The 25,612-nt window shown below is 38.6% G+C and overlaps 1 protein-coding gene across 1 annotated transcript; it reads right to left on the bottom strand.

Moving 5' to 3' along the window:
- TUBGCP6 (tubulin gamma complex component 6) lies at window positions 1-25,612 on the bottom strand. Its single transcript, XM_069850338.1, has 25 exons — window positions 24,772-25,612; window positions 23,171-23,334; window positions 21,591-21,801; window positions 20,901-21,074; window positions 19,766-19,887; window positions 19,357-19,432; window positions 18,738-18,847; window positions 16,539-16,630; window positions 16,302-16,441; window positions 14,758-14,907; window positions 14,045-14,126; window positions 13,879-13,967; window positions 13,579-13,694; window positions 12,769-12,907; window positions 12,563-12,679; window positions 11,017-12,328; window positions 10,554-10,609; window positions 10,115-10,301; window positions 9,680-9,848; window positions 8,204-8,345; window positions 4,620-4,814; window positions 4,209-4,341; window positions 3,762-3,975; window positions 2,477-2,676; window positions 1-688 (listed from the first exon to the last, which is right to left on the bottom strand). Exons 1-25 carry the CDS (start codon window positions 25,516-25,518, stop codon window positions 597-599), a joined length of 5,229 nt encoding a protein of 1,742 aa, XP_069706439.1. The 5' UTR covers window positions 25,519-25,612; the 3' UTR covers window positions 1-596.

The raw sequence follows: 25,612 nt of genomic DNA on the forward strand, positions 1-25,612 counted from the left end.
TTCAGTAATTACCAAGTGCTTTAATTATCAAATACTGAATCTCCTTGCAGGTCTCCTCATTGCAAGCTGTTTATATACTGTGACTGGTGCCTCAAGGCACTACCCCTGCACCTTGAAGAAATCAGTTATGTTTAGGTTGAGACTTAATATCAATTTGAAAAATAAAACACATCAATTACATATTTATATCTGAATATTTGTACCTCACATTCATCTCTCAAAAGTTTTAGAAAGCATCTGTTAATTTATTTCACGTACATGTATTTACACTGGAGGAAATTCACAACACTGAAAATATAACATTTACACATTCACAGATATACAAGTTTGCACCCTCTCCCCTCAGCTTTTCTATCTTTGCAATAATGACAACATCAGTTCTCGGTAGACCAAACAGGTGGTAGGTGTGGTGGATTTTAAGCAGCATCATTCTCTGAATGTGTTGGTTATACTCTTCAAGCTATTAGATGGCAGGTTATTTCACTGAAGGAAAATGCCTCTTGCATGGCATTTGCATAAGCTTCTATGAATCACGAGCATATAGGGTTATCTGTTTCTGTTTTACCATGCTATCAGTGTTCCTTATTCTATACAATTCAGTTATCCTTGTAGTAGTTATTAAAGTTGATTCGCAGTAGAAAGTCCTCCAAATGTGGTTGGTAGCCTCGATTTACAAGCTTTGTTACCACTGCAAGGAAAACAAAAACAAAAGTTAAAACAAGCTTCAACTCAGATTACTATTCTAAAGTCAGCCTTGACCTTGTCTCTGGATTTTAACAATAAAAAAAAAAGCCTAATGCAGAGATCTGAAAACAATGGAAACAAATGTCTATTTTTGCATAAGAAAGGTCCAGTACCTCTTTCAAGAATTTCAAATAAGATGCAAGAGAAGGATTGCGTGTGGGTTCTAAGTCAAGCTCTACTAGTCTAATAAAGAAATGCTTTCTCTCACTGCTTTCACAACACGATGGTGTATTCTTATCAGAACGTTAACTAACCAGGAAGAATGTTTAGGTCCTCTGGTGACCTCTGTGAAAGGAGCAGTTCTGCTGAAGTTTTCTTGAGTGAAGTCCAGCGTGAGAGAGAAAACCAAAGAGAAATTCCTGGGACAAACCCCTCAAGCTCTGTGTCTGAACAAACTGACTGCTCTAAATATCCTTAACAAAGGAAAAAAAGGCAATAAAAACTCCCTAAAGCTCATAAACATCCCATGCACTAATATAAAGGGAATTAGCAAGCAGCAGTAACATGCAAGGAAGAAGGGAAAGTGTACAGTTAGAAGTTAGGGCCTGAGCCAAAGCCATTGAAGTCCAGACTACTTTGTATTGGGTTTCAATGGATTCTGGATCAACCCATTGTGAAAGAGACCACTTTACAATGCACAGTGACTGAAGGAACAAGTGTAGATGAACAAGCACATATTTATTTTGTAGTGCTTAATAAAGAGGGTGTAAAGAACTAGGTCACTCAGCAAATTTCCTTACGGAATGGTCTATTAATCTCTGTCCATGAAGCAACCATAGATCTCGTAGTATGGACTTAGGTGGCTCCCAGAGGTGTTCTGACTTCCTGCAGAATTTGGAAGCAGCCATTCTAACTCATCCTGAAATATCTGTTTTTGGTCCTTTGACACCATTTTTGGATACCCTTAAAGAATAAAAAGGGCAGCTCATTTCCTGAAGAATATAGTCTGACTAGGAAACATTCTAGAAAAATAGATCTAAGGGAAACGGTTGCACTTCCTTCAGGAATTAAGGGAGTTCCAAAAATAACCCCAAACCCCATGAACAACCACCTTTGTATTTGGGGGAAGGATAAGTAACTTCTACTAAAAACACAAGCAAGATCTGAAAGAGAAATGGAGAAGAAATACAGATGAACCATTTCTTCGCATTACAAGCTAAGCTGACAGTGAGAAGAAATTTTATCATGTTAAAGGAAAGAACATTCAGCAAATGATACATACAGTTGAAAAGTATTTGCCTGGAGCACTGGATAGAAGCTCTAGTTAGTGTTAGGACGCTCTCTGAGCTTTAATCCAATATGGGAATAGGAATTTTCAAATCTCATAACAATGGTAATGCTCAACTAGTAAGATGTGTCTAAAATTACTTCTATCTTTACTGTCTCTCGTTGCTGCCAATAAAAGCTTCCAGAACTCAATTCCAGAGAAAAGAAAAATGTAAGCACATATATAGAGCTAAACACCAAATATTTGTTTTGAAAATTAGCAAAAACTTATGGTATCACTTATGGTGATATCTGGTTAGATTTCTTGTGAGGGCATTTTAATTGACAGATATGCAGATCTTTGCAAACCACAATAATGCGGTTTTTCACCTGGGAACTACAGTTTCTAACACAGACTATGTACACACATCTTCCTACTTTTACGCTACACATCAAGAACCTCTTTGTAATTTTTTCAGTTGTCAGTTGACTTTTCCATCTATCTAGGATGCGTGCAGTTTCTTACCTTTGAATAAGAAGTGGGAGTAATACTTGAAGGTATTGTACGACTGCTGCATCAGAGCAAAGTTGGGGTGAACAGCCATTTGCTTTCCTGCATCAAAGCCCCACGACTGAGAGATCAGCTGGCTGCGGAACTTCAAAATGAGGCTGAAGATGCTGTGTATGATGTTCATCACGGGGGCTGCCTTCTCTGTCAACAGGCCCCTAATGAAACAAAAAACAACTTCAGAAATGTAGATGACATTAATTTACTTGTAGGAAGAAAAATACAAAGGGGTGACAATCCTCTTTCTTTAATTGCTGTAAAAACCAAAACCCACAAGACTGCAGTGAACTGTAATGGTGATTTTAAAAATAGTGCCTAAAACTAACATCGGTTGCTTGCTCTTCCGAGAAACTGATATTTGCACTGGTGTATCTGATTTCTAGAATGACATCTGCATTTGCAAAAGAGGCAACATTTAAAAACATTATCACGCTCTGAGCTTCCTTAAACTTTAATCTCCTCTCATCCCATCACCTGGTATCCAAACAGCAGCTTTAGGCAAGTTCTTTCTTATTAAATCTGAAAAAGAGACATGAAAGGACAGATTTCTTGTTATCATCTCTTCTCCCTCTAGCTCCCTACTTTATTATTCCAATGCACACCCTTTGAGGACAAACCGAATAGACCCTAGCTGCTCTCCTCCTATTCCCAACCACCCTTTTTCCCTCATACAAAGTAACAAACGGCTAAAAGCTTGTGACTCCTAAAGGACAGGTGTCTTTTTTGCACTGCTGATGAATCTGGACAGAGCCATAAGGCCACATTTGTTCCTTCAAAGTCCACCCCTGGTCACTGCACATGTATTAAAGACCTATATAATGTACAGAGGAGGCTTTTTAAGATACTCAAGCCCAGCTTACTTATGTACACTACTCTGGCTAAATGAAGCAGCATTCATTTACAATGGCTACGACAAGAATGGGGTGAGGGGAAAACAGAACTGTGGCAAGCGTGCCCTTAGTCTTCAGGTTAGAGCTGTCCTGAGTGAACCTGGAGCTTGAAGCAGGGTGAAGGCCTGCAGGGAGTCTGGAGAGAAACAAACAGGATAAATAGCTAAGGAAAAGCATCAAAGTATGGGCCTCATAACATGCCATGAAGTTTGTTGCCCTTACATAAGAACACTTCCATGTGTAAAGACTACTTAATATGTCAGGTAGAAGTCAGTTTTGCACAAACACCTTAGGCTATACTGGCCACTTCATTAACTTAAATATTTGAAGTAAAAATAAACATGGTAGCTTGCCTGAAGATTGCTTTATTGAGGTATTCCGCGTGCGTTCTGTGAATTTCTTCCAGGTTGCCTACAGAAGACAGTTTGTTTCCAAATTCACACCATGTAACATGAAGAATCTGATTAGCAATGTAACCTTGAATAACTTTCACAAAATGCTGCATTTCATGTTTATACAGCTGGAGCTGTCGAAACTGAACAGAATTTGATGCACGACTCACTAAAGCTGAAAATAAAAACACAAATATATTACCAGCAGCACTCACAGACACTGTCTAAAATCAGGATTTTTAAAGGAATGAAGTTTTCTATTAGTAGAGCCTGTTTAAAATGCCAAGGAAGTTTATTTATTAAACTGTGGCTTCTGAAGCTTGACATGACTGTTGATAAGCAACTGTCTAGCACAGGATGCTGAAGCATTTTAAACAGGACGCTCTCTAGTTCACTCATTATACTTACCAGTGCGTTTTAAGTGAAACCAAACATCCTTGAGAGTCCACACCATGTGCTTCAGCTGAAGCAAAAAGGAGAAGATCTTGTTGTATTTATTCATGCAGCTCTCAGTAATGACAATGTTCAGAGGCCAGTCAACCTAAAAGAAATAACTGAGTGCAGATCATACTACATCTTTGTGTTATAAATCATAAGAACACGTCAGATGTAAGTATTTCAGGGACATACAAATCAATACATGTATTTCAATAACGTAATGCAATGACTGGGATAAGTTAATCCCGTAATTTCCATGTCACTTTTTTTTTTACTCTATTCTTAAAGCTAATCCATTAATAAGAACATATTCGCTCTCACATGGTACCTAAGAACTATGGTACAATTGCACTACTACTACCTTTTAGCATGATTTCTTACCTTGTACCTTAGCTCTAAGCAACTCAGAGCATCCGGTGCATTGGGTTTGAACACTTCTGGAAGGTATTTGAGGGCAAAAGAAAGATTGGAAGCAAGCTGGGTGTCACCATGAAGACTGTACTGTAATGCTTTATTTAGGATAGAATTAAGAACCAGTGGATTCAACAATTCACCAGGTGTTTGTCCTGAGCCAAGCTAGGGGGGAAAAGAAAATCCTGGTTATGCATTATTAATAAAGAATGTTGATTCCTGAACACAGGGGAATTAAAGCAGAATGGTAAAGTGGTGACTGTCCTGCCTCGTCCCACCATTCCAACTGGAAGTTTCTGCTTCTACCATAGGGATGCACAAACTGCATAAGAAGCAACTTCTGAAGTATTTGCTGTTCACAACATGAAGGTAACCTCACACCTGTACCAATTTATTTTGATACACTGGATTGCAATTTGCTGTGGTTCAGGAGCTGCTCTACATCCCTACTGCAGAGAATACAGCCTTGAGGCTTTAACAGGGGCAGAAAGCCAGTGACAGGACTGGCATTACCTATCTGACTCCAATCTGCCTATCTCATCAACTCAGCACCCTCAGAGGTTTACAAATAAAGTTATTTGTCAAGTCTAAATCCCCAAAGCACTTTCCGCAGTTGGGTCTAAAGCATTCTTAGGAACCAGAGAAACGCATTAATTATCCTACAGCCATGTACCTCCACTAGCAACCAGGTATATGAATCCAGCCAAGCCAAGGAGAAGCAGCTGATGAGCTCTTCTATAAACAGCTGGGGTTAATCTCTAGATCAATGCCTCTCATTCTTGTGGGAGACTTCAATCTGCCTGATATCTGCTGGGAGTACAATAGAGCAGAAAGGAAGCAGTCTAGGAGGCTCCTGGAGTGCGTGGAAGACAACTTCCTTGCACAGCTGGTGAGTGAACCAACAAGGGAGGGTGCCCTCCTGGACCTGCTGTTTGTGACCAGAGAAGGCCTTGTGGGGGATGTGGCAGTAGGTGGACACCTAGGACAAAGCGATCATGAGATGATAGGGTTTTCTGTTCTAGGTGAAGTGAAGAGGGTGGTTAGCAGGACAGTACCATTAAATTTCCAGAGGGCAGACTTTGAACTCTTCAGAAGGCTGGTTGGCAAAGTCTCATGGGAGACAGTACTCAAGGGCAAGGGAGCCCAGGAGGGCTGGGAGCTCTTCAAAAAGGAAATCCTAGCAGCTCAGGAGAAAGCCATCCCCATGTTCCGGAAAAAAACCCAGCAGGGGAAAAAAACAGCTTGGTTGAACAGAGAGATCTTGAGTGACATCAAGAAGAAGAGAAATGTTTATGGGCTCTAGAAGAGGGGACAGGCCTCTTGGGTGGACTACAGGAGGGAAGTGAGATTGTGTAGAGAAAAAATCAGAAGGGCTAAGGCTCAGCTAGAAATCAGATTGGCAAAGTCTGTGAATGATAATAAAAAATCCTTCTATAAATATATAAATAATAAAAGGAGGACTAGGGAGACCATACACTCCCTATTGGACGCAGAAGGAACAGTGACAGGGGATGAGGAAAAGGCTGAGGTACTTAGTGCCTTCTTTGCCTCAGTCTTTAATTGTAAAGAAAGTCATTCCGTCTGTGTACAAACCCAGGAGCTAGAGGAGCAAAATGAAGCTCCCATGACCCAAGAGGAGTGGTCAGAGCATTGCTAGCCCAACTAGACACCCACAAGTCTATGGGGCCGGATGGGATTCATCCAAGGGTATTGAAGGAGCTGGCGGATGTGCTGGCCAAACCCCTTTCCATCATCTTCCAACAGTCTTGGAAGACTGGGGAAGTCCCACTGGACTGGAGGCTGGCTGATGTTGTGCCCATCTACAAGAAGGGTCGCAGGGAGGACCCAGAAAACTACAGGCCTGTTGGTCTGACCTCAGTGCCAGGGAAAGTCATGGAGCAGGTGATCTTGAGTGCTATCATGAAGCACATGCAAGAGAACCGGGTGATCAGGCCCAGTCAACATGGGTTCACAAAAGGCAGGTCTTGCCAAACTAACCTGATCGCCTTCTATGACAAAGTGACTCGGCTGATGGATGAGGGAAAGGCTGTGGATGTGGTCTTCCTGGACTTCAGTAAAGCCTTTGACACAGTTTCTCACAGCATTCTGCTTCAGAAACTGTCAGCCTCTGGCCTGGACAGGCGCACACTCTCCTGGGTGGAAAACTGGTTGGATGGCCGGGCCCAGAGAGTGGTGGGAAATGGTGTGAAATCCAGCTGGAGGCCAGTGACAAGTGGGGTTCCCCAGGGCTCAGTGCTGGGTCCAGCCCCGTTCAATGTCTTTATCAATGACCTGGATGATGGCGTCGAGTGCACCCTTAGCAAGTTTGCGGACGACACTAAGCTGGGTGGAAGTGTCGATCTGCTGGAGGGTAGGGAGGCTCTGCAAAGGGATCTGAACAGGCTGGACCACTGGGCAGAGTCCAATGGCATGAGGTTTAACAAGGCCAAATGCCGGGTCCTGCACTTGGGGCACAACAACCCTATGCAGTGCTACAGACTAGGAGAAGTCTGTCTAGAAAGCTGCCTGGAGGAGAGGGACCTGGGGCTGTTGGTTGACAGCGACTGAACATGAGCCAGCAGTGTGCCCAGGTGGCCAAGAAGGCCAATGGCATCTTGGCTTGGATCAGAAACGGTGTGACCAGCAGGTCCAGGTTGGTTATTCTCCCTCTGTACTCGGCACTGGTGAGACCGTCCTCGAATACTGTGTTCACTTCTGGGCCCCCCACCACAAGAAGGATGTTGAGGCTCTGGAGCGAGTCCAGAGAAGAGCAACAAAGCTGGTGAAGGGGCTGGAGAACAGGCCTTATGAGGAACAGCTGAGAGAGCTGGGGTTGTTTAGCCTGGAGAAGAGGAGGCTGAGGGGTGACCTCATTGCTCTCTACAACCACCTGAAAGGAGGCTGTAGAGAGGAGGGAGCTGGTCTCTTCTCCCAAGTGACGGGGGACAGGACAAGAGGGAATGGCCTCAAGCTCCACCAGGGTAGGTTTAGGCTGGACATTAGGAAAAAATTCTTCACAGAAAGGGTCATTGAGCACTGGAACAGGCTGCCCAGGGAGGTGGTTGAGTCACCTTCCCTGGAGGTGTTTAAGGCACGGGTGGACGAGGTGCTAAGGGGCATGGTTTAGTGTTTGATAGGAATGGTTGGACTTGATGATCCAGTGGGTCTCTTCTGACCAGGTTATTCTATGATTCTATGATTCTAAAGAGTGAAAAACCCTTCCATTAATGCTTATCGGTCAAAGTTTGACATTACTCTCCCTAACATGACAAATCGATGTACTCTCTATTGCTAGGATTAGCAGTAGGAAATGCTGCTGTCTTCCTTGGGATTTTTTTGGGCACAGGCATCACTTCTGACCTTCTTTTGCCTCGATCCTTACAATGTTAACTGAAGTCCTTGCTACAAGACTACTTGACATAGCAGAAGAGCAGAAACAGCACAAGCCAGGGTTTTAATTCACACTGTACCCTCATTCCCATCCAAATTAATCCAGGGGCACCAAGCTGAAGCAGACAACCCAAACCTAAGAGTTAAGACAACAAAGTAAATACCTTTTCAAACAACAGGTCACTGAGTGACTGAGCAAACTCCCCGTCTTCCATTAACAAAAAGTGTCTCAGTGCTTCAAAATGCTTCTCTACATTCAGTTCCACAAAGTAGTAATCAACTATTGCTTTGTTCACAAGAGAAACGCTAAGAATAAACACACAGAAAAGGTGTTACTCTTACAAGCTATTCCTTCCTTACTTTAACATTCAGCTGTAGCTACGTCAGATTAATGCTCCAGTACTCAACCCTGACATCCGAGACAGGATGATATTCACATATCCAAAAAAAAAAAAAAAGACAAAAAAGTCTTCGTACAGAATACACCAGAATTAAAACCTACCGCTTCAGGTAACTGGGTTTTGAACTGTGGAAGTATTTCAAGACTGGCTACATAAAATGATCTTTAGAACATGCTGCTGGGCCTGGACCAACATTTTATCAATAGCCTTCTGTCTTACCTCTGTCACCTCCACAGACAGACTGAGAAAGACTATTGGATCCCTGAGAAGAATATCCTAATCAGTAAAGATCTAACAGAAGATACTGTGGGCAGATCTATACTACAGGTTGCAGTACAGTATAGGTATACGAGCTACTTTAAATAATTTAACTTGCTTATCATAGGCTTGTTCCATCAGCACACAACTCAGACTCACTTACTTTGCTTTGCTGACTACATTAACCTGTATACAGATTGTTCCAGTAGCCAATCTGGATGTTCAAACTAAGTTAGATAATTATATCTTTCTACATTCCATCAAACTTTGAGTACAGCATACTCAGTAAAGTGAAATCCAAACTTACAACAAAATAGATTCCAAAACAGGAAGCATTTGAACACATCTGTGAATAAGTGTTCTCATGGCAGAAGCTAATCTTGTGCATAGTAACAAAACGTTTTCTTTAAGATATCATTAGATATACTAATAAAATGCTCCAACCTATGTGATTTCCCTGCATATTCCACAAGTAACAAGAACAGCTTCTATTAAACTTCAGGACAGACTCGAAGCTGGAGTTTCCATAGAAAACAAAAATATACCTTGATCAATATGTATGAGCTTTTACATCATCAAATTATTTTTCTTTGATTCCTTTTATCTTTCCTCTGCCAAATAAAAACTAGCACAAACATTATAAATAGTACATCTTTTTATAAGAACAAGAAAACCAATGGTGTCAAAACCACTGCTGCATAATCCATAAGTCTGAGAGCAAACACTTCCCTTCAAGCCCTTGTATTTCAAATAGACCTTCAAATTTTTAATTTAAGCATAAAAATGTAAGTTTATGTTACTATTTATAACGTAAATCTGAACTTTTTAGGTAGTAATAGATGATCCGCGGAGCCACTTTTGGGAGCAAAGAGAAAATTTAAGAGAATGACCTATGTGGAACTTTTGCCTCAAAAAAGAAGTAATAAAGATCACAATATTAGATGCCTAATTATGGATTCACTATCACTAACAAATACTCACTGAGATACAAGTGGAGCAGTAATAGAACGTTTCATTAGCACTGGCAGAGATAAGAGCTCACTCAGCTGTACAGCCGTTTCATCTGTTGCTGACTGTACCGTAGGATCCACAGGAAAAGTGTATGATCTTGGTATCACATGATGCAAGAGATGAGAAACTGGTAGTTCTGCTAAATTTAAAAACACATAAACACTGTAAGTTATTATATTTAAGCAATCTGACAATACGTTCCTGCAAAAATCTACAAAACTCCTCTGAGTTAGAAAATCACATGTCAAAACACATTTCTCATCTTTGTGCCTAGAAGCAAATTGTGAACTACAGTTCATAATATCAGTAGTTTATTAGTAATTCAGTTATTTTGGTGGCACTCAGCTCTCTTGCTCTAGCTTACCATATCTTCTATTTATCTACTGTACCAACAGTTGTACTTACACATCAGATCATAACTATCTTGATATTTTTCAATACAATATTGATCCGATAAGGCTTTCAAATAAGCTTGTTCTTTCTTCCATGTATCTTCCCCTTCCTCCTCATTAGTCTTGGGTACACTAGCTTCAGAAAACAAAGTTTCTTGAGGCACGGTATCTTGTGGAATTGCTTTTTCAGGTACTTCTGTCTAAAACAAAAAAATGGGCAAATTTCATGAGACACGCTGGCTTTGTCAACTCACACTTAATGTGTTCTTACAAGTAATTGACTAAGACGATCCAACCAAAACCAAAGGATTTTACTCACTCTTACTTTTCTGGCATGTAAAAACAGTATTACAGTGATTACTAGATTAACACAGAAACTTTAGTTTAACTACCAGCGTGTTTAGTCCTTTGAAGAAAAAGGAAGTCTTATCAACAACTATTTTGTTTCCTACCTGTAAACTCTGTGATGAATCTGGAGAAATGTCCTTGTTGACCACATCTGCAATTACTGTAATTACAAGTAAATTAAAAGTCAGCATTTACTTAGACCTGCTCATAACTCTTCATACTTCAAATCTGCTCTCAAAGTTCTTCAGCGTTCCTACACAGATTATCACACAACCAACCACTCCAATTAGTCCCTGCTGACAGTCTCACGTAGGCAGTTTCATGTGTGTTCTCCACTTGAGACCACACGAGTCCACATGAAGTTTCAGACTAGAACTTTTTTAATGCTCTGTTTCTTGTACATAGGAGACAAGACTAAGCTCAAATTCTTTCCTCTGAATTTTAACAGTGCCTGAAAAGTTACGCGAGGAATGAAGTAATAAGTACCCATTTTGAGCGTACACGTTTACAGTTACTCTCATGAGCCCTTAAACAAACACTGACTGAATAAACTTGATTTTATTTTACCTTCTTGTTTCTCTTCCATTATATTTTCTTTTTTGTCATCTTTAATATTAGCATCAGGAGAGACTGTAACACTGTCAGATGACTGTGACTGTGGTAAAGTCTTTTCCTTAACTTGTGACATTTTTGCTTCCTTTCTGCTTCCTTCAGCAGGAGATAACTGATCACCGTACAGAACTGTCTGAACTGTGGAGTCAGATGAAGGACCTGAAATGGTTTTACGATGAGGTACTGGATCATCTTCTGTAGATGGGGCCCACTTCCCTATTTCAATGCTTGACTGCGATGTGTGACCAAATGGGCTCCAACGATATTTCAAAGGCTCTGTATCTGAAACCAGTTCTCCAATTTTAATGTGCGACTGTGAAGCGTGCCCATGGATGTTCCAACGAGGTCTAGCTGAGATGACCTCTGACATGTTTTCACCGATTTTGATATTGGCATCAGATGCATGACCATGGATGTTCCATCGAGGCCTTGTAGGAACTACATCTGACACGTATTCTCCAATCTTAATATTGGCTTCTGAAGCATGGCCATGAATGTTCCACCGAGGCCTTGAGGGCTCTACCTCTGAAGCATATTCCCCTATTTTAATATGAGCATCAGAAACATGCCCGTGAACATTCCATCGGGGTCGGCTAGATTCACCTTTGGAAGTATAGCTGCTGATTTCTATATGAGAGTCTGAAGAATGTCCGTAAGGATTTGAACGTGGCTGATACGTGTCTACATGAGGTACATATTCTCCCACCCTAATACTGGCATCTGATGCATGTCCATGAATACTCCACCTGGGCCTTCTGTACTCCACATCAAATACATTTTCTCCAACTCTAATGTGTCCCTGCCAAGCTGCAGATGGTCTGAGAACTGTTTTAAAATCATACTCATTTTGCTGATGCAATGATGCACTGTCTTCTATCAGTGCTCCTCTCAAGACAGGCTGATGTTCATTTACTTGAGAACTCTCAGAGAGATCTGAGTTAATATTTCGGAATGCTTCATCTAGCAAAGATCCTTGTATGCTAATAGCAACAGGTTGTTCCTCTTGTGGCTTTGATAAGAAATCTTCTATATTCACATCAGATTCAGGCGAGGAATCAGCAGTGTACAGAAGACTGTGTGCCTTCTCTGAAGTTTGGAGAGTGCTTTCAGATCCTACTGCTTTAGGCTGAAAATGCTGATCAGCATCATTATTTGTCGGCTCTGGCATGGGCAGTGCTTTGTCAGCAGACGTAGCATATTCCAGTCCAGACTCAGATTCTTTTCTGCCAGCTGTCTCATTAGAATGCAGACGTTTCACAGAAGACACCTAAAAACCAAACAGTTACACTGTATGGCTAGACAAATAATCAACCTGCTTATCAGGGCGACACTTTATTACAACAAAGGATTAAAATTTTCCAATTTTTCATATATTCTACAAATGTGATAAGTACTCACCCTGCTGTTATTGTGAACCTTCACTGAAACAAATCATGAAATGAACTCCCTTGAGGGCAATCTGGAACAGCAATCTGGAGTTTATGTAAGTAAATAAACTCACCTGTGAATGTGGATCTTTCACAACTGGGGTTTTGCCCAAAGCAGACTGGCAGTGTTTATGAGGAATAATATCTAATTTTTGCCTGTAGTTTCCACCTGGAAGTTTTTCAAGCATTTCCTGTAAGTAAAAACGACAAAACCAGAAGTCTTTAGGTACCAAGAGCCAAATTTTCTAAATAACATTTCTTAAATTTTTCCAGAAGATACCTCAATGCGTTTTTGATCTTCGAATAGAAACTTAAGACGGGCTGTTTCCAACTTGTGTCGCTGGATTTTCCATAATGCTCTTTGCTCCCTACGGGCTGCATCATCAGAAAGTTTGCTATAATGGTCAATTAATTCCTGCCTAAATGAAGGTAAAAATAATGCCAAGTTACAGATTTTCACATACTGATTTTCATCTTCCCTTCTAAAGAATAAGATCTTTTATTATATTTTATATAATATTTTATATTATTTTATTTTTTTTATATTTTTATTCTTTGTATTTTATAAGACCTTCAGAACGGAGAAGCAATTTTTTAAAAAGAGAAGCCAGAGGCGTCAACCACAAACAATAAACAGGTAGAGAAAACAGGACTGCATTCTTAGTCATTAGAATATAACTACTCTTAGTAGGTCACTCATTCATCCTAAATATCATTAGATATAACAGAAGAAAGTGAAATATAACTAGATGCATACTACGAGCAATTCAAATAATTATCAGTCTAGCTCCTCTACCTGCTTTTTACTTCTGCTTTGACACACAGGTAACTTTCAATTGTGAGATGCAATTAATTTTTTTCCTGAAATTATGGTCATAACAAAAAGCAGACTGAATAGGATTGGCGCACATCTGTGGGTCCCAGATTTTTGGGCCACAAACCATTCCTAAACCACAAAAAATCCTTAAATCCATCTTTTAACTGCAAACATAACCTTTGCAGAGCAATGTCTGGGAAATGCTAGTATCATATATTTTAACATCCAGTATGTTCTCCTGAGGTGTTTTTGAGACTACTCAGATATGCTTACCTTGCCTTTTTTTCCAGTTCCTCTTCTAAAGCTTTCAGTCTTTTTTCTCTCTCTCTCAGCTCTCGGGCATAGCTGAAATCATCATCAATCTCCTCTTGCTTTAACGCAAGGCGACGCTGCATAAATATTTAACACTTTTAAAATGAAGTCTTAATACCAACTGTAATGCACGCATACTCAAGAAGTTCTTATTTGTACCTCATAAGCTATTCATTCAACTTCAGCACAATAAATCAATATATCCTTTCAAATATTTGCCTAAGAAATACAGTTGGCCTTTAGAAACACAGAGAGAAATACCTCTTGGTCTTTTGCAAACTGCTCTTTCAGTTTCTGGAACTGCTCCCGTTTCTTTGCATCCAAAGCCATTCGTTCTGATATTTGTTGATCTGCATTAAAGTAAAGATATTGTTAGTCTACATTAACAAACCCACTAGAAAACACGTACAACAGCACCGCAACTTACCATTAATGGCTTTTAGTACTTTGCTAGCAGTTTCTCGAGCATGAACAATTAATTCTTGTTTGGCTATTTCCATGCGTAAATCCTAGGAAAAAACCCAAGCAAACGAAAACACAGGTTGGAATTTTTTCCTTTTATTTTAGACTTGAAAATACATCATTGCAAAGACAGGTACACACCTCATAATGGTCGTCAATTTAGGATTACAGTACAGAAATATGATTAAAGCAGGTAGTTAAACAGAAAGTCTATAAACTAATATTGAAAGGTAATATTCCAGACCTTATGACAAACCACATCCATCTGATATATACACTATAATAAATCTTTTTATAACTAAAAGAGTTCTGAAAAAGCAATTAGCTATGCAAACCACAAAAAGAGTCTCATGTGGTTACTAATCACCTTGTCATGTTTGTTAAATTAGAATCTAACAATCTTTTCAGTATATTTCAGCAGGAAAGCAAATCTGCTGCTGCAAAGAACAAAGAGGAAAGTCCAAAACTCATTTAATATATGAAAATGCCAACAAATGATAACGTACCACCTATACTTTTAAGAGCTATATAAAATATATGTCTGCTGCAATAACAACAATTGACCAATAAAAAATTTCTTACGATTAATACAAATTCTTTCAAAGTTAAAACAAAACCAAAAAACAAGTATTAAATAAAAATCCCAACAATAAGGTCTTTACTCTTTTATTCATTTACCTTTTCCTCCTTGCTTACAGAACTGTATCGAGCAATTCTTTCCATTCGACCAACATACACTGCACAATCTCTCTCTATTTCTTTCAGCTCCTCAAGTGAAAAAATAACTGAAATCCGGGGAACAGGTATATCCGACCAACATATATAATGCTGAAAAATGAGAAATTTCCTTTTACATGCATTTTAAAAATTGTAAAATGTTACATTATGAACTCGTATTGTTTTTTTTTAATTTAGCAGTGCTTCAAGATACTGAAACAAACCTCTACACAGTAGCTAAAATTTTTACTAATATCTTTGGGTTTAGTGTTTATGTCATTCAAAGTAGAAGAAAAAGGTGTAATGTTCCAGAACTGGGATCACACGTCAAATTCTCAGGGTCCTTCCTTTCCCACTGAATTGGACAGGAGTCTAAAATCTGATACATACATTTATACTAGCCACGTTCTAAATGCCTAAAATTATGCTTAAGTATCTTTGGCCTTTCTGCTTGACCTCAACAACCCTAAATCTCTGAAGCTGTTCTACTCCGTGCAGAAAACACAGAAGGACTGTTTAGCCTAAGTAAAAGGTTGGAGCCAGCTATTTAGGGCATTATCATGGAAAGACGTGGAATGTGACTGGTACTTCCACACCGATGGAAGATGATTGAACCTGGGTGCGCACACCCTAGGAGAATGTTCTGTCTATTAGGATACTGTGTTAGTGACTGATAAAGCTGCAGTTTATCATGGAAATGACGCCTGACACTGTTTTATAAAAAGTTCCATTACTACTGGCATACCTGAATCATGGTTTGAGAACGCTTATGAGAGCAGACTCAGGAGAACTAGCACAGGGTCACCTCGTTTGAGATATTAGGCTTATGCCTGATATCTGACATCAGATATCTGATGCTGAGCTGCTTAGCTTTGACAAGATTGGGCAGCTCTGATCTTAAAAAGAAAGAGAATATTAGCTGCTTAGAAAAGACTGCCTATAGACTTCAGACACCTCTGTGGTTGTGTCATTGTTATACATAGAACAGGGAAGACACAAAGTAGCTTAGCATGTTTTTTTAATCAAGGACAAAAGTCATTCTGCAAAATATGAATAAACAGAAGAAATTAAGCAGTTCTTGGAAATGCACCAATAAAGCTACAATACAAGAGCTATGTCGAACTAAGTCAAGACCTGGTAAGTGAAGCATGTTTAAACCAAAAAAGGGTAGTGTGGGTTGTGTAGAAAATGGAAGGCATTTGCTTGGAAGCCTAAAATATTTCTGCTTTCAATACAAAGGAAAATAAGAAATATAGCATGTGCATGGCATACAATAAATCTGACGCTGTTAAAAATTTATATTTCTGCAATGAAGTATTAGCAAGTAGAGTGGATAATCAGCTCAGAAGTATGTGAGAGCAACTAAATGCCTTTCATCAATCAATATCCTACTTACACAATACCAGTTTTCAATACAGGAATGAACTTGCTAAAAACCTAGAAACTTGCTCTAAAGAGACATTATTTTTCTCAATGTAATAGCAAGGATCCAACCCAAAACTTACCCTAGGGCAGCACAGTTTCAACAAGTTTATGGTTTTCCCGCATATGTATACATCATTAGCAATATGTTTAAGAAACACAGGGACGCAATCTTCTACTTCTTTTGAAATCAAAACATAACCATGAGTCCAGTAATGCTTATCTACATATCAAACAAAAAGATGAAAGAAAATATTTTCAATTATTTCATTAATAGCAAAAATTATATAAATTAGAAATGCTCCATATACATACTGTACCTCTGAAACAAAGATAATCCTCATTCACCTGGATCATAAATTCTCCATAAACATCTCTGAATACACCGCTGTAGACCCAATCATAAATAAATCTAAAAAAAAAAATAAAAAAAATTGAACAACATTGAAAATTAATCCTTCTCAACTTTACTATAACTAAACAGTGAGTATACTCTTTGAAACATCAGAACACAAAAGCCATAGGCAGGATAAAAAACAGCAATGAAGTGCTGTCACATTGATATTTAAAGATACACACAAGATTGTGTCTCCATATTTTTCTCAAACAAAGCCATCTTTATACAGAACATTTCAGTTATCATTAGTTAAGATGAAAGAACATTGCCTTAATTAAACCAATCTTTTATTTCTGTATACTAACTTACTAAGTATATACTAAAAATGTCTAGAAATCTTTGCAGCACATCAAAAGCATATTGATAAGCAGGAAGGATTTATTTTAAAGATAGGCAACATTAGCACGGAGAAACTGAGAGGGTTTTAAACATACGCAACACCAAGCACTTTTCCCCCACCTTAGAGACATTTTTAATACATGTGCAATAACGAGAACTACTATTTTGGACTATTTATTCACGCTTTTTCATATTTCCTCTGTATTTGAAGGTATAAGTAAAAAGGCTGGGAGTACTTTGAAGTTAATACTTTCTTTTCTTACATTACCAACACAGTTTCTAGCCACTGGCTGAGTGTAACAAACATGAAGCGTTTAGCATAGGAACCATAGTTCAATTTTAAGCTTCTAAGTAAAAAGTTAAGAGCTTTTAAAGTGTTAAATCTGAGGTTTCTGTGATGCATTTGAGCAACAACTTCTATTATTTAATTTCTGTCTGGTGATGGAGGCCTCCTTCCACAGCAGCCCTGACTGTACATGATTGGTGTTTCGACAGAGATCTGCAATACATTTAGGAGTCAATGCTTTAAGTATCACATACTGTCATGTTTTTTTAGATTCCTTGTGATGTCACGACATCCTACCCTTGGTATTTCAGAGATCTTCTACAAACCTTCTATAAATGGCAGGGCAAAAGCCGCAAGGATATTTCAATGAGTCATCTGGTAAATCTAAAATTAAATTTCTCCAAAGAGCATTCTATGCAGAAGGAAGAAAAACCAAAAAGGACGACCACGGGAGGAATCTTACATTTAGAGCATTTTGACAGATTTTGGTTTTCTTTTTCAAGTATCTTTACATCTGTTAAGTATCACTGTAAACTGATTATGGACTATAGCTATAACCCTATAAATAGCTATTAAAAAAAATTAGCATCTCTTCAGAAGTCAATAAAATAATAATTTTCAAATTGAAGTGCACTGCTTAACAAAACTGTTGTTATCCAAGGAACAGTTATTGTTAGTTAGTTACATCTGCTTACAGAACAACAGCCCCCCTGAAAGGGGCCTTGCAGTACCTGAAGGGGCTACAAGAAAGCTGGGGAGGGACTGTTTACAAAGGCTTGTAGTGATAGGGCTGGGGGCAATGGGTATAAACTGGAGGGGGCAGATTTAGACTAGATACGAGGAGGAATTTCTTCCCAATGAGAGTGGTGAGACACTGGAACAGGTTGCTCAGGGAAGCTGTGGCTGCCCCATCCCTGGAGGTGTTCAAGGCCAGGTTGGATGGGGCCTTGGGCAGCCTGATCTAGTGGGAGGTGTCCCTGCCCATGGCAGGGGTTGGGAACTGGATGATCTTTAATGTCTCTTCCAACTCAAACTACTCTATGATTTTAAATAATTTTGCTTACTGGAAAGCCCATAAGAAAAAGACAGTGGGAATAAGCATGAACTTTCCCAATTTGTGCAGTATCAAGAGACAACTGTTAGCTGCCAAGTCCAGGATTTTATTAGAGGTATGAGGAAAAAAAAAAGAAGTTTATTCAAGTCCAGTATGAATTAACAGGACCATCAGCAAGAAAAAGTGTTATTTACCTGTATTTATTTATTAATCTAGTCACACATATACGCCCCATGTTTTTACTGAGCTGGAAAAAAAAAGGGCAAGAAGGATTCAGCAAAATGAATTAATTTTAAAGAACGAATGCATTTCGCAGATATAGCCACATCTTGTATTTTCTTTGAAAATGTGAAAAGCCATTGTTAAGTCAGCAGAGTTTCTTACCAGATTACTAATTCAGAACTGCTCTTAAACACATTATGCGAAGAACAGTATGAACACACCTTGTGTAAGGTTCACAGCTCGTCTTCAACAAAGACAGAAGAACTGGATAATGCTCATTACTACAGTTGTTGAGAGCTTCTTTGTACAGATAGGAAAGCAATTTAACACCCTAAAAAAAAAAAAGAAAAATAATCTAATTTTAGGTAACAGACATCACTACTGCTTTAATTGCAAAAGACTCATAAATACAAAGCTCTACATGTTTCACTAGGCATAGAAGGTAGGATCCATCTCACCTCCTGTAGCTATCTGCAGTTCAGATCACTTTATCTGAGCTAGTGACCTTAAGCGCACTTTACAGTCGCTAGAGGGAAACAGATATATTCAGAGTTGGATTCATTTGCCTTGCTACAAACATCTCCTTTAGAATGAAATGAAATGCACTCTAAGCCTCAGTTTGGGTCCTTCATTTACTTTAGGAACTGAAAACACAGGACAAAATTCCAAATTTCAAAATATCTGGGGAAAGGATCGCTGTATTCTAACTGGAGGTTCATGGTCATGTATTTGGTAGCAGAGATAGCAACACTAAATATTTGATGTAAAATCCTACCTAATTTTGAAGAATATTAACACTATAACCCGAAACAAACATAAAACCATCAAATTAATTATCACCGTAGGAAATGAAGCACCAGCTCCACCACTGATCCCCAGCACTGCTGTTCCTATGCCACAAAGTTCAGCTAAATACCTAAAAGAAAAATATTAAAACATTTGTAATAACATCAACCAGAAGTCTCTTGAGATCACAGTGACGAACTTTGTTAGAGGCTGAATCTCACACAATTCTACTGTATCAGCTGAATGATAACAGGGATAACAAAGAAACTGAATGTAAAGACCTTACATCTTTTTTCTAGAATCTTCTGGATATAAAGAAATTTTTCTGTTAAGATAGAGGAAAAATACTGAAAAACTACATAAGAATGCCTGTGTAATACTGTCTCTTGTAGTCTATATGAAGAAATGGATTGCAGTTCTTTCCTGCTATGAAATGCTTAAATATTTCATGTTATTCTCTTACCTCAACTGACGACCTAATTTTCTGAAGAGAAAGCTGATTGTCAGAAGACTTAAAGTAGGAGGTGTTGACAAAACACAGGCTCGGTAATATTGAAGATACTTTCTCAGCCCACTTGTGAACGCCTAGTATCAACAGAGAATATTTAACATCTTACTGCTAGTGCTGTTTTCTATGTCTCAACCAATTGCATCAGTATGAAAACAAATCTTTTACTAAAATAATTTGCATACCCAGGTAACAGGGACTTGTATATCAAAGTAAGGGGAAAATAAGAGTGCATGCAATGTCAGACCTTCAAATTAGCCAGGTGACTCCTTTAAACTCTTTATACATCCAATGCACGAAGCCTGTACTCACAATATAAAGCATCTCGGTTCTGCTTTTTTGAATTGCCCTTCGAGGAGCTCCTTGGTGTCTAACAGCTATAACAGGAACCTAGGGAAACCTGTTGCCTCACTTTCATGCCTAGATTGGATACTGGAAAAAACTCATCCAAAACTTTTTGTAGCATGACAAGGACAGAGACCTTCTTATTCAGTTTCTATTAACATGGCTGTAAATCAAATATTCAGAAGGAACACATTTTCATAACCAATCCTAACTCAATTCTATGCATTAAAAAGAGATGAAATAATCCTCACACAGTGTAAACACAGTTCAACGCGATATACAGAGGACTCGGGGAAAATTTGCATTTAATTCTGAACTGAAAAATGTAATGAAAGCTATTAAATACCATATTTCTCTATTCCAGTTTTAACATACATATATATACAGTATTTATATGTACTGTACCAAGAAAGTACTTGTATTCTAATGTTATACATCTTAATGTATAAATATGCAATGTTTTTAAATAATTGAAAAATTATATTCCTTTAGTCCTCAACAAAACAACACGAATAAACAGATTACACTTCAGGTAACAAAGATCTTTTACCATTTGTTTCAGTGCAAGCAAGCCCTAAGCACAGGGCTACGATTTAAATACAGTGGCACTGCTCGCTGGGATGAGTACTATATTTAAAACACTTAGCAGAATGCAGAAATTCCAGGTTCAAACAAAATCAGAGTTACCTTCTTTTCCAAGACAACTGGCCCCTTAAATCTAGATGGTTTAATACAATTGTTTTACCTGAAACACAAGTCCTTTGCTATACGAAGAATCTAAAACTGGCTGAAGAGAAAACCGACTTAGTCGTGTGTAATAGGTTCCATACTCTGCAACTTCTGAGAGCAGGTTGTGCATTGTCTCTGGTGAAGTTCCAGATACATATACCCCCTCCTTTATCACAAAGGCCTGAGCAGCCTAAAAGGACATAAGGAGGAAGAAAAGCGCAGATTCAAATATTTCATAGTCGTAGTCTCATTTAAAATAGAAAACATTTACACACAAAAATAACAGCAGACATTTTCAGTTTAGATAGCCCAGTGACTGAGACAATATAGCTAGGACAGTGTGATAATGATATTAAATTGTAGCAAAATTTCAGGAGTGTGAAGGGTATTTTCAAACATACAGAATAAGACTCATTATCCAATTCCTTAAAGTAAATCCAGTCTACAAAACTATTTACAGATCTATTTCCGAGTTCTCACAAACCTTTTTTCAGTTAGAAGAGTACAAATACTCTTAGCCTATTGTAATAACATAATTATTGTGATACATAAATTCTGCCTTATCGCCATTAGGTCTCACTCAAGTTTTTAACAGTATCCACAACTGCAAAGATCTCAAAAGAAATAAACGTACAGAAAAGGAAACCTCTACACAGAAAAAAAGAAAAAGATGCAAATAAGAAGCACAGTTGAAAATCTTCCATACTTGATTGAGTGAAAATGTAGTGGATACCACACCAATGAGGACATTCAGGACATCCTTAACCAGTTCAGGTTCTTTCATTAGCACAAGCTGAGGAAGCTCAAGTACAGTATTACTGAACTGCTGCAATTCCCCTTCCCGTAGTTTGTAAAATCTGTCAAAAGCTTCTCTCCCAGCTTCAGTGAGGTATGGTTCCTCTTTTTTACCAGGTGGGCTGTGTCAGAGTAAACACAATATTACAAGGTTGTTATATAAAAAGAAGAAAACTTATCTGATAAAAAAAAAAAAAGCATTTCAGAACTTTGCACAGCCAGTATTGATCACAGAGAAAGCTACTAGTAATATAGTACAATTTCAAGGGAATGCGTAGTCAGTCAACGAAACTGTAGCCCAGACTCAATACAGTGAAGAAATGTGATCATCGGTTCAGAGACAGAAACCTCAACAGAGAATTACCATCTGCTTCTGTGGCCTTCCCTGAAATTAGGTCTATATATGCCAGATTTCCAGGGTTCGTGTAATACTATTATTGAAATATGTTAAAGGACAACATGCTCAAAATGCTACAATGACTTGTATTAATATATTTTAGCTCTTCCCAGTGAGGATTACTACTATCCCCTCCAAAACTATTTATCTTTCTAATTCTTACAAAAAATCCTAATTCTAGTTGTGTGTATCACATGAAAGCTGTCAGACTCATGGTCTATTTGACTCTAAGACTCTTACAGTCTAAATGGTAGCAAGAAAAACTGTCTTGTACTAGGACAAAGCTAAAGCGTGCTACAGTGGCTTTGAAAAATCAGATCAGGGAACTTTTGAGTTTCTGAGCTTCTCAGGCTTAGAGTTGAAAAAGCATTGTATAACTCTGCTGCAGGCACATCACTAGATTAATACTTAAAATTACAGAAAACATACAGAGCAAAGTTTCTCCAAGAATCAGGTATGCCACTGTCAACCTGGAATGTGAGGAAGATATCTGCCACACCTGAGGTTTGTTTTTTTTTCTTCCATTTTAGGGAAGCTAGGAAGCTTTAACAGGTCCATAGCGAGCCTTCCTCTCAGGAGATGCATTTTCTACTCAAGAGCCAAAAGATCTACAAGTCTAACTACACCATCAAGAAATCTGTTATAATTATTCCTGATTTGGTTAGACAGGGAAAAAGGAATACAATACTGGGAAATATAGCTCTAATTATTCTAGTACTCAACAACTACCGCTTTCTCTTTTGAAAGTGAAAATATGAAATCATTTTGGACTGAGATAAATTGTGTAGTGCATATGAAGTCACACTAGTTAAAAAAATGTCGCATTTCACACAAACACAAAGTGCTCCCATAATCCCTTTGGTGTTTTTGACAAGATGATTTTGTTTTATCTCTTCCTATGAAACAGCTGCAGTCTTAGAACTAGTTTGTTGCAACTGCACAGCCTTTATTCCTTTCTCAGTCATTAATGCAGTATACTGAATTCTGTGAATTAAATATGCATATTTCACTATTTATACTGAAGTCTTTTGGAACCAAGATGAAATGCACTTTCATACATTTGCATATAATACATAGTAACATCAGATACGTACTATCCAATTCTTTCCCAACATCTTCGTTTGCTGGGTCCATATGTTAGCACTGCATCCCACAAGTCTATGTCTGGGGTCATGCTTGGCTCTGACTGGGAATCAGGAGTCAGATTGGATGCTGACTGGAATCCCTCATCTTCTGACTGGTCTATACTTTGGGGAACCTGACAGAGAGAGTTCAAATGTTATACAGGAAAACATTTACTGAAGGAACATATGCTAATAAAGAATTGATGCTATCATTTGTGATCAAGTGACTCTACATAACTCAACCTGTGCCGTCCACCCTTCTTTTCCATCTATTTTAAGTTTCTCCTGTAAGCACTCTCTTAATTTGATAAGTCTCTACAGGTATCAACGCCTATATAAGAACCAGCAATCACCATCAAAATAATACACTAAGTTTGCTGGTGTCAAACACGAAACCTACTCCTCTGGTAAACACTAATAAAATATTAGTAACGCTAATATAATCATACTGCTCAGTATTTCATTTGAGCAAATGATCCAGGCTCTAATTCTTTAAACTGTAAATATTTTGTTAACTATGATTAACATATTTTGTTCCCTTATGCTTATTCATATGCAACAGATCAGCAGGTGTCCAAACAATATATATTCCACACCCTCCACTCCCACTCAACGGGAGTTGTATGTGCAGAACAGTGCTCAATTTTACTAGAAGACAATCATATCCATATAAAAAGCAGCATGTTCTTCAAGAAAATGCAGATTTTCCAGCCTGATGGAAAAAAATGCAGCACTTAACTCAAAAAGGTTCTGGCTCCCCTCAGTTACAGCTTACATCCGCATGTGTAAATTGACTGGCACAGAGATCTTGTTTTTTAACATGTGTGCCTTCAAGTTTTAATTAAGACCCTGAGTTAAGCGAACTGCAGGAGCTACCCATACGTAAAGTAGATGCAACAAAATAACAGGTAAAAGTACAGAAGTATAAAAATCCTATCAGAGAAAAGGAGAGAAATCCCAACAAATTCATCTAGTACCTTTATAAGGATAACAGGAAAAATAAACAGAATGGACAACAAAAGCGGGGAAGATGATAAAGTAGAAACTGTACACACTGAAAAGATGAAAGAGCGGAGAGAACTAGTAGGTTCAATGAAATACAATAACTGAAAAAGATAGTTTAAGATACAACAAGCCAAGAAAATACAAGTTAGGTAATGTAATTTGAACAGCAAAACCCATACATTCAGACATGAACGCTTATGCAGTCAGGCTGAACAGTAACAAGCAAGCAAAACCACAAAGGAGTTCAATATACAAAGCAGGCAAAAGCACAAGCAAAAGATTACTAGGGTGGGGAAGGCACGGACATAGCTGATGGCCTAACTTCATAAAGCCTGTGGCCACGTGATGGTCTTTTACACAAGACCAAAGTTTTTGTTGTAATGCATCTCTGTACCCAGAAAAGCTTAACTGGTTCTCTGCAAATAAAAGGATCCCTGCTCCATAAATTCCGGCACTGTATGCTTCTATCAAAAAATAAATGATAACCTATATTTTAAACTACAGTTTCAAAGTGGCATATTGAAAGCATGCATATACTGTTAAGCCCAAAACAAACGGTACCATACTTTAATTGCAAGTCCAGACAGATCTGCATTGTCAGGCACTGGTGGCAAATCCAACTTGATGTCCATGTCATATGTACGGCTATGGACAAGAGCACCAAAGAGAGAGACACGCGTTTCTTTCTCAAACTTGTCACCAGCAGGATAGTTCTGCGAGAATAAGCCTATAGCAGGGAGTCCAGTACCAGGTGCAGCCTCCATTATCTGAAGCGTCTTTTGAATGGTGTCGTTGAACTGACATTCTTCATTTGTTATCAGAGACTGTATATCAGCTTCAAATACACTGACATCATAATAATCATAACCCTGATATTTGACGTTTCTCCCCACATATTTGTTGTTCTCAAAATAGTCCTTTTTATGTGGTACAAGCTGGGGAGGACCTGTTCCAGCAAGCTGTACTAAGAGATCCAAGACAGAATTAACTTCAGTAAACGGTAAGCGTTCAGCTGTTTCCAGTTCCTCCACAAGATTCTCCAGTCTATCCGCTTGAGCACCTAGACCACCAACTCTCAAGTTGAAAGACAGCATCAAAATTTTGTTCTTCACTGGAAGCCTGGAAACATTTGATTGCAGCTTACGAGCCTCATCTTGAAACAGGTTTATGAACAGTGCATTATAAGCAACCTTCTTCAAATTTTGCTTAGCCCTTCTCTTGCTGATCTTCCGCCTGCCCAAGTGGACCTTCCATGGCAAACCAGCCAGGTGTACTTCACACAAATCACCGAACAACTGCGTAATACTCTCCATTTCAAATCAAACTGTCAGGTTACAGCAGTCGCAGTCTGGGTCCCTGGTTTCATGTGGGGACCTGAAAAATGTGTGAAAAGGAAGAAAAATTCAT

Source organism: Phaenicophaeus curvirostris, chromosome 1 (assembly GCF_032191515.1).
Source record: "Phaenicophaeus curvirostris isolate KB17595 chromosome 1, BPBGC_Pcur_1.0, whole genome shotgun sequence".
Taxonomy (NCBI): Eukaryota; Metazoa; Chordata; class Aves; order Cuculiformes; family Cuculidae; genus Phaenicophaeus; species Phaenicophaeus curvirostris.